Below are 10,000 nucleotides of genomic sequence, written 5' to 3'. Positions count from 1 at the left end.
TGACCATATTGTGAAATCCCAAAAATAGGACACATATATGCGTGCCAAGGCGGGCAGCACGCCAAGGCCGGGACTAGGTGAAAATTTGCCAATGATACTCGAACTTGCTTTATAAATAATATATTTATTTAAATAAAGCATTTTTTCTCCTCTGTTGACAGTAGTGTTGGCGTTAGGAATTTTCAAAATGGGGTCCCAGGGACCCCATCAAGTCATAAAAATGGGGTCCCACAGTAAATTTTTGGGGTCCCACTTTTTTGTAAGCGTTTTGAAAACAAATGACAAATGTATGCATTATCCTGTTATATCTCACATTCTATATTGTGTTTTAGAAAAAGGTTGTCATAAACGTTACTTAATTCATTTTAAAAAATAATACAAAAGAAAACAAATGTGTAATCATATGTAAATGTATTCAGTTATAAACATTTATTCACTTTCTTCTTTCCTTCATGGATCTAAACTTTACCGCTGACGGTAGTTTTTTGTATATTGTTATTTAATAAGTTGTAGGTGTATTTATTTCAGTATAAAAGTGTAAAAAGTTTTTTGCTTGGGTCATGAAATGATGATAATGGTGTGCCAGGGCATACATACATTTTATATTTAACGCTTAAATCTCTGGAGTCTACATCAACTTCACATCTATTCCTCATTTCAAAATGTTTTAGTTTTTTTTATGTTGTTTTTTTGTTTGTTTGTTTTCCGCCCTTTTTTGTCAAACAAAACTGTTTTAAATGGCAAACACACAAAATATGCAAAATCTTCCACCAAAATAATTTTTCACAGTGGAATATTTGATGTGAAGTAATCGCAACCTTTGATAGGTCAATAATTCATAATAACATTGATTTTGATTCAATATTATATTTTGAGCAATAACAGTTTGAAAGGAAAAGAAAAACAGCTTTGTTTTATTAGTCAACATTGCAACTTTTTCTAAATTACATTTAACCTGTAAGCATTTTTATTTCACTTTTGTTATGTTTTTGTTTATTTTAATAGTATTTTTAGAATGTGCCGTGGGCCTTTAAAACATTAGCTGTGGGCCGCAAATGGTAAAATAAAAAAAATCTGCGTCATTTCTGATTTCAATGCGTTAAAAAGACACAAAAAGTGTGTTAACGCCAACACTGGTTGACAGTATAACAAAATAAGTCACACATATATTCTGTAACATTCACAGTTTTGGAAAAAAGTGCAGAGGTAGAAATATTCAAAATAACCTCTTGTATATAATCTAAACATAAATAATGCCTCAAAACAAGTTAATTAAATTTAAACAAAAAACAGCAGACGAGCTCTCGCCCTGCACAGCCATTTTGTGCTTTGTAGTGTCTATATGGGCTTGTAGATCTTTATTTGCCACAGATATATACATTCCTGCTTTACACACAGTGCATTCTGCTTCCCATGTGTCACGGCCAGGACGAAAACACGAATACTTTTTCCGCAAATCAGCCGTGAAGTTGCATTTACGTTTCGGCATTTCTGGTTTTAATGTCTGTCTCTCCACTCACTAGCTCGCTTGCTCTCTGTCTCTGCCCCTCCCTCACGAATGTTTCTGCGTGTGCGCACGCCTCCACAATTTGTTTTGTTTAACCCCTTCTTAACCCTGGACGTACATTGAAAATACACGCAACCCTAACTCAAAATGCCGGACATTTGAGGCATTTAAGAAACCCCGCCCGGACAGCCTGGACAGTCCCGCAAAAGAGGACATGTCCGGGGAAAAGAGGACGTATGGTCAGCCTACCTAATGTCAATGCCAGCGATAGTCGAAATGGAATTTCCCCTCGTTAGCATTGAGGTATTGCTGTGGATCGTCTACTATCAGCATGCTAGCTGTTTTGCTAATGTTTCAGGTATACTGGACACCTCAGCATCAACTATTTTAGTTGTAGAATGATACATGTTAGCATGCTAATGTAGGTATGCTAGCTTTTTTCAAGCTAATTTTGTAAGCATACACCTCAGTCATATGTTGGTACTTGACTGATGCTAATGTTAGCATTCTAGCATTTAATCACATTTTTCAGGTACACACCTCACAGTATTATACGTTGGTACTTGACGCATGTTACAGTTAGCATTTTAGCATGTGAACATAGCATGCTAGCTTTTTTCAAGCTAATTTTATAAGCATACACCTCAGTCATAGTTTGGTAATTAATGGATGCTAACGTTAGCATTCTAGCATTTTAAACACATTTTTCAGGTATACACCTCAGTAATATTCGTTGGTACTTGACACATGTTTAAGTTAGCATTTTAGCATGCCAACATAGCATGCTAGCTTTTTTCAAGCTAATTTTGTAAGCATACATCTTAGTCATATTTTAGTACTGGACTGATGCTAATGTTAGCATTCTAACATTTAATCACATTTTTCAGGTACACACCTCACAGTAGTATACGTTGGTACTTGACGCACGTTACAGTCAGCATTTTAACATGCTAGCTTTTTTCAAGCTAATTTTGTAAGCATACACCTCAGTCATATTTTGGTTATTAGTGGATGCTAACATTAACATTCTAGCATTTTAAACACATTTTTCAGGTACATACCTCACAGTAGTAAAGGTTGGTACTTGACACTTGTTACAGTCAGCATTTTAGCATGCTAGTTTTTTTCAAGCTAATTTTGTAAGCATACACTTCAGTCATATTTTGGTAATTAATGGATGCTAACATTAGCATTCTAGCATTTTAAACACATTTTTCAGGTACACACCTCACAGTATTATATGTTGGTATTTGACGCATGTTACAGTTAGCATTTTAGCATGCAAACACAGCATGCTAGCTTTTTTCAAGCTAATTTTGTAAACATACATCTTAGTCATATTTTAGTACTGGACTGATGCTAATGTTAGCATTCTAACATTTAATCACATTTTTCAGGTACACACCTCACAGTAGTATACGTTGGTACTTGACGCACGTTACAGTCAGCATTTTAACATGCAAGCTTTTTTCAAGCTAATTTTGTAAGAATACACCTCAGTCATATTTTGGTTATTAGTGGATGCTAACATTAACATTCTAGCATTTTAAACACATTTTTCAGGTACATACCTCACAGTAGTAAAGGTTGGTACTTGACACTTGTTACAGTCAGCATTTTAGCATGCTAGTTTTTTTCAAGCTAATTTTGTAAGCATACACTTCAGTCATATTTTGGTAATTAATGGATGCTAACATTAGCATTCTAGCATTTTAAACACATTTTTCAGGTACACACCTCACAGTATTATATGTTGGTACTTGACGCATGTTACAGTTAGCATTTTAGCATGCAAACACAGCATGCTAGCTTTTTTCAAGCTAATTTTGTAAGCATACACTGCAGTCATATCTAGGTACTTGACTGATGCTAATGTTAGCATTCTAGCATTTAATCACATTTTTAAGGTACACACCTCACAGTAGCATATGTTGGTACTTGACGCATGTCACAGTCAGCATTTTAGCATGCTATTTTTTTCAAGCTAATTTTGTAAGCATACACTTCAGTCATATTTTGGTAATTAATGGATGCTAACGTTAACATTCTAGCATTTTAAACACATTTGTCAGGTATACACCTCACAATATTATACGTTGGTACTTGACACATGTTACAGTTAGCATTTTAGCATGCTAGCTTTTTAAAAATCTATTTAGACAGGTATAGTGTCATATATTTTGGTAACTGTAAGCATTAGGGGTGCACAAAATAAATTGATTCATAACCGAATCACAAATCTTATTTAATCAATTCATCATTTTAAAAAAATGATTAAATGTTTCCTTTTTTTTTTCTAAAAGAATCGATTTTTAAAAAGACGATGCAACAAGATACCTGTTTTAAATAAAAGTTTTGTTGTAATTATTAAACCAAATAATACATTGTGAGAATCGGTTTGAATTGAGAATCGTGTTGAATGAAGAGTTCGTTCTGAATCGAATCGTCACCCCAGGAATCAGAATTAGATTGAATCGAATCAATTCGCACCCCTAGTAAACATATGCTATTGTTAGCGCAATAGCATTAGCATGCTGTATATTGTTTTAGGTGATTTAGCTCATATTTTTAATTACTTGAAACTATCTAGCTAGCGTGTTAACGGCTAGCATTGCATTTTGGCTTTGGCTCTTCAGGGTTTACACAAAATTTCCACTGAGATTGCATTTCCTAGTTCTTTGAAATAACGTCCACGTATTGTACTACCAAAATGGCCCTGACATCCTTTGATTTGTCATACTGCGGCTCTCAGTGGAAAAAGGTTTGGGCACTAAATCAATGATTGTCAAACTGTGGTACGTGTACCACTAGTGGTCTGCGGGCGCCATCTAGTGGTACACCAAAGATTACAGTACAGTGTTTTATTTTCCTATATTCAAACACAGTGTTACTGTTCAAACTGTGTGTAATGTTAGTGGCCAAAAATATTACACATACTCGTTAAGTAAAATCTCTGCCTTGTTTTTAATGAATACTTGGGCCCAGTATGTTACAGTATTTAAATGTTGGTCATTATGGTGTTACTTCTCGGAGAGCAAGGTGTTTTACTTGGTGAAAAAAGCTAGAGAACCACTGGTCTAAATAGTTGGCGAGGGAGTGTGGGCACTACCTTAATCCTCGTGGGCACAGAATTTAGCAGAACTGCATGTTTCGGAATCTTCTTCCACTTTCTCCATGATGACTCGGCACATCATCCGTCTGCTTGAAGATGCCCTGCAGGGGCTCAAAACAGGTTCACATGTGCAAACATGGAGGTATGCTTGGGCTGGCAGTCATGTTGGGGGAAAAAAAAACGGTCATGCACTTTCCTACGACAGGTGCTCATGCTTTGCTGCACAAGGACACAGTGCAGGTTTCGTTTCACAAACCGTAGCTCCTCAGTGGTGACAGCACTCATACACCTCAGATCCTTGCCAGGCACCACCATGAGAATTATAGTAGAGTTGCCAGCTTTTATGACAATAATGCTTGTGATTATGTTGCTAAACCTTGACTACCGTATTTCCGGACTATAAGGCGCACTTAAAATCCTTTTTTTCCCTCTCAAAACTCGACAGTGCGCCTTATAACCCAGTGTGCCTAATGTACAGAATAATTTTGGTTGAGCTTACCCACCTCGAAGCTATTTTATTTGGTACATGGTGTAATGATACGTGTGACCAGTAGATGGCAGTCAAACATAAGAGATACGTGTATACTGCAATATGACTCAAGTAAACAACACCAACAGTTTATATGTTCCATTGAAAATATAGAACATTACACATGGCGCTCAAAAATCTATCAAAATGTTTTAGTACGACTTCGGTAAGCTATGAAGCCGCACCGCTTGATGGATTGTACTGTGCTTCAACATACGAGTATTATTATAGTCTGTGTATAAGGTAAGACATTATCTGGCGTTTTGTTTCGCAATATTGTGCAAAAGCAACTTTTTTTTTACCTTCTGGTACCTGCTGATCTGTATTTGGGATCTGCATAAGTCCTGAAAATTTGCACGCATCCGCCTTTCTAGTCCGTGTAGTCGATAAGCTTCTTCTTTTTCTCTATTTTCTTGTTATGTGACATTCATCCTCCGCTGTTGCCATTTCTAATATAAAGTAGTGTACAGTTCTTACGTATATCTGTCAGTAAACTCGCCCTGAAAGCACGAAAACATACCGGTGTAGTGAGTTTACATTTTTCACCCAAGGAACTTTAGTTGTTAGAGAGTTCCGGTCGGACGGTTTTTCACAGAACACATTTCCGGTGTTATTGCACTAGTGAGCCACGGATGAGGAGATGCTGTTCCGTTATTGATTGAAGTAAAGTGTGAATGTCATTAAAACACTTAGCTCCATCTTTTGACACTTCTTCCACTCCCGTCCTTGCACGCTACACCGCTACAACAAAGATGACGGGGAGAAGACGCTGTCGAAGGTGAGCCCCGTAAATAAGACCGCCCACAAAATGGCGCATCCTGAAGCGACTGTCAGAAAGTGACTTGAAGATGATCTGTAAAACATCATATATGCAAAATTTTGACCAAAGAACCACCATTACATGTTATGTAGACCACAAGGAAGTCTTTAACATTTAGAAAAAAGAAAAAAAAAAAGACTCCTTTAATGCGCTTTATAATCCGGTGCACCTTTATATTTTTATATATATATTTGGCAAACAGTTTGGGCACCCCTGTGTTAGATACACTGTAATACAAATGGTTGCTGAAATGTAGGAGCATATTAATTTTTTTTCCTAGTACTTACACTTCAAGCATTTTTTTTTCAAAAATAGTGAATACTTGGATGGATATTTCAACAACAATATTGCTACCATTTTTTTTATTATGCCAATTAAAAATACATCATTCCCTGCTGATTTTGAAGTGAACCTCCTTACAAAGATATGAACAGTGCATCATTTTTATTGTAGGTTTATAGAAACAAAAAGACAAAAAAAGGTACTAAAAACAAAACTATTTAATACTCTTTTAATCACATTTAAATTGAATTTGAGGCATATTTTGTCTGAAGTTTGCCAAAGAACACCCCAGTGACTGTGATGCGTTCAAATAAAACCTGCGGCATCCTGACTGTCAAACATGAATGTGGCAACATTGTGCTTCCCAAATAGCTACAGGATGGTTCTGAATGTGCGTATTTAGTTTTCATGAAAAAGTGGGCTGTCTTAGTTTTGGTCCGACACGGTTGTTGGAACGGTGTGTTCAGGCGGTGTTGGACTGGTCTGTGGTGTGTCTGGAACAGTGGTCCCTGATACCTGGTGGAGGGAAGGTGAGAGACATAGGATGATTGCATTGTGTCTGATCTTTCAATGAACTCATTAAAACATAGCAGCATTTATTTTTTATATTAAAACTACTTTTATCTGCTTCTCTTCTTTCACTTTCTATCTGGCTGGAGTTGGGCCGTTTTTAAATCATTTGGTCAAATAAGGAGACATTGGAATCTGTTTAAAAAAATTACAAAGTAGTACTGTCACCCTTTGTTTATCACGGCTAACTGGTAATATTAGGGATGTCAAGTGATTGTTTAATTAGATTAATCAGGCTTTGGAATTGTGGTTAATCATGACTAATGACAGGTTATTACTGGTTTACATAATTAAAATGTAATTTAATATTTAGACACAAATGCAATTTTGTCGTCAGAATGTAATTCAGGAACACATTTAAACGTTTTACTGGACTGCAAGTCATTGATTTGCTCAAAACTTGGTGACAGTAAGTATTCGGGCTGTGAATCTTTGGGCACCACATGATATCAATTCTATTCTTAGGGGTAACGATTTGACTTAGAATCGATTCTCGATTCAAAAGTAACAGACAGCTGACAGCTGCGCAAGAAGAAGGAGGCTGCGTGGAGAAGCGGGGACCGGAGTACCTACAGAGAAGCGAAGTACCACTTCAACAGGGAAGTGGAGAAAGCTAAATCTGTGTACTCTAACCGTCTACAGGAACAGTTCAGCTCCAATGATTCTGCGGCCGTTTGGAGAGGGCTAAGGGCCCTTACGAACTATAAGCCCAAAACCCCCCAGGCCCTGAATGACCGGACTCTCGCTCAGGGCCTCAACACACATTACTGTCGTCATGAACGGCCTTCAGCCCACCAACGCCAGCACTTCATTAAAGGATTTAAAGGACTCCAATGACATCGCAGGACTCCAAGAACATCACAGGACTTTAAAGGCCCTCTCCATCCGAGAGGAGGATGTATGCCGGCAGTTCTTGAAGCTGAACACGCGGAAGGCCCCTGGGCCGGATGGTGTCTCCCCCTCCACCCTCAGACACTGCGCGGATCAGCTGGCTCCTGTCTTCACTGACATTTTTAACACCTCTCTGGAGCTATGCCGCGTGCCGTCCTGCTTCAAGACCTCCACCATTGTCCCTGTCCCCAAGAAAGCACGGATCACAGGACTAAATGACTACAGGCCGGTGGTGCTCACATCTGTGGTCATGAAGTCCTTTGAGCGCTTGGTCTTGCCCCACCTCAAGGACATCACCGCCCCCCTCCTGGACCCACTGCAGTTCGCCTACAGAGCCAACAGGTCTGTGGATGATGCAGTGAACCTGGCCTTCCACTTCATCCTGGAGCATCTGGACTCCCCAGGAACCTACGCTAGGATCCTGTTTGTGGACTTCAGCTCTGCCTTCAACACCATCCTCTCTGGACTGCTTCGAGACAAGCTCGACCAGCTCAGCGTGCCCGACTCCCTCAGCAGTTGGATCAATGACTTCCTGACAGACCGAAGACAGCACGTGCGCCTGGGGGAGATTGTCTCGGAAAGTCGAACCACGAACACTGGTACTCCTCAGGGCTGTGTACTTTCCCCCTGTATACAAACTGCTGCACCTCCAGTCACAAGTCCGTAAAGCTGCTCAAGTTTGCGGACGACAATACCCTCATCGGGCTCATCTCGGATGGCAACGAGTCCGCCTACAGGAGAGAGGTGGACCGGCCTCAACAACCTGGAGCTGAACACCCAGAAAACAGTGGAGATGATCATGGACTTCAGGAAAGTCACAGCCCCACCATCCCCCTCACCCTGATTGACTCTCCCACCCCATCTCCATTGTGGACTCCTTCCGTTTCTTGGGCACCACCATCACCCAGGACCTCAAGTGGGAGCCGACCATCAGCTCCCTCATCAAGAAGGCCCAGCAGAGGATGTATTTCCTACGGCAGCTGAGGAAACTTAAGTTGCCGACCGAGATGCTGGTGCAGTTTTACTCAGCCATCATCGAGTCCATCCTCACCTCCTCCATCACCGTGTGGTTCCCCGGCGCCACAGTCCAGGATAAGCATCGACTGCAGCGCATCGTACGTGCTGCTGAGAAGGTGATTGGCTGCAAGCTCCCATCCCTCCAGGACCCGTTCTCTTCCAGGACCAGGAGGTGTGTGGGTCGGATCACAGCTGACTCTTCTCACCCTGGACACAAACTATTCTCCTCTCTCCCCTCAGGCAGGAGACTACGCTCCATCCAGACCCACACCTCCCGCCACCTGAACAGTTTTTTCCCCTCGGCCTTCAGGCACATGAACAATAACAAGATCTGATAGCTCAGTTACAGCTCTTTTTATTACCTATTCTGTGTTATATGTGTTTTATGTTGGACGATTGTACTAAGAAAAATTCCTAGTTTGTGAACCCGTTCTCAAACAATGGCAATAAAAACTATTCTGATTCTGATTCTGGTAACATTGGATGCCAGTTCTATGATTAACTACATTCCTCCATAAAATACATAAACAATTCTGATTAACTTCTATATTACTAATAGTTACAAATAAGAATTGTGATTTATTCAAAAAGTAGAATTAGGTGCACATTTATGAAATATTTGCAATATAGCAAATAAGGTAAAGATGTACACTAACAGATAATTAGTTATGGACAAACTACTTGGAAAATGTGATAATCTAAGCTACTAGTTACTCTCAATTAAATGTACCGTAGCTAAGCTATAGGGGAAGCTATCTCTAGAGAATTATAGCAAGCTACACGGCAAAAGTAGCTACATCAACACAACAACACACACACATATACATATGTATATATATATATACATACACATATGTATACACATACACATATATATAAATATATATACATGTATATATATATATATATACTGTATATATATAAATATATACACATGTATACACATATATACATACATATATATACACATACATACATACATACATATACATATATATATATATATATATATATATATATATATATATATATATATATATATATATATATATATATATATATATATATATATATATATATATATATATATATATATATACACATGTATACACATACACTACCGTTCAAAAGTTTGGGGTCACCCAAACAATTTTGTGGAATAGCCTTCATTTCTAAGAACAAGAATAGACTGTCGAGTTTCAGATGAAAGTTCTCTTTTTCTGGCCATTTTGAGCGTTTAATTGACCCCACAAATGTGATGCTCCAAAAACT

At 38.6% G+C, this 10,000-nt stretch overlaps 2 protein-coding genes across 5 annotated transcripts in view; both read right to left on the bottom strand.

The window, feature by feature from the left end:
- Positions 1-4,711, bottom strand: part of ciita (class II, major histocompatibility complex, transactivator) — a 53,908-nt gene extending 49,197 nt beyond the window's left edge. For 2 of the 4 annotated variants that reach the window (XM_062050500.1, XM_062050501.1), the window contains exon 1: positions 4,617-4,710. The gene's annotated coding sequence lies outside the window, so the exon portion shown is untranslated. Of the gene's footprint in view, positions 24-4,616 lie in introns of those variants that run through there. The other 2 variants (XM_062050504.1, XM_062050503.1) reach the window with 2 other exon arrangements.
- A 1,604-nt stretch (positions 4,712-6,315) lies between these two features.
- The window catches only part of nubp1 (nucleotide binding protein 1 (MinD homolog, E. coli)), a 24,740-nt gene continuing 21,055 nt past the window's right edge, over positions 6,316-10,000 (bottom strand). The window contains exon 10 of the mRNA XM_062050499.1: positions 6,316-6,766. Coding sequence (XP_061906483.1) covers positions 6,714-6,766 — 53 coding nt within the window. The 3' untranslated portion in view covers positions 6,316-6,713. The remainder of the gene's footprint in view (positions 6,767-10,000) is intronic.

This window comes from Entelurus aequoreus, linkage group LG06, assembly GCF_033978785.1.
Source record: "Entelurus aequoreus isolate RoL-2023_Sb linkage group LG06, RoL_Eaeq_v1.1, whole genome shotgun sequence".
Lineage (NCBI taxonomy): Eukaryota > Metazoa > Chordata > Actinopteri > Syngnathiformes > Syngnathidae > Entelurus > Entelurus aequoreus.
The sequence above is the reverse complement of the archived record's forward strand: the minus strand, read 5'-3'. Positions and strand labels throughout refer to the sequence as shown.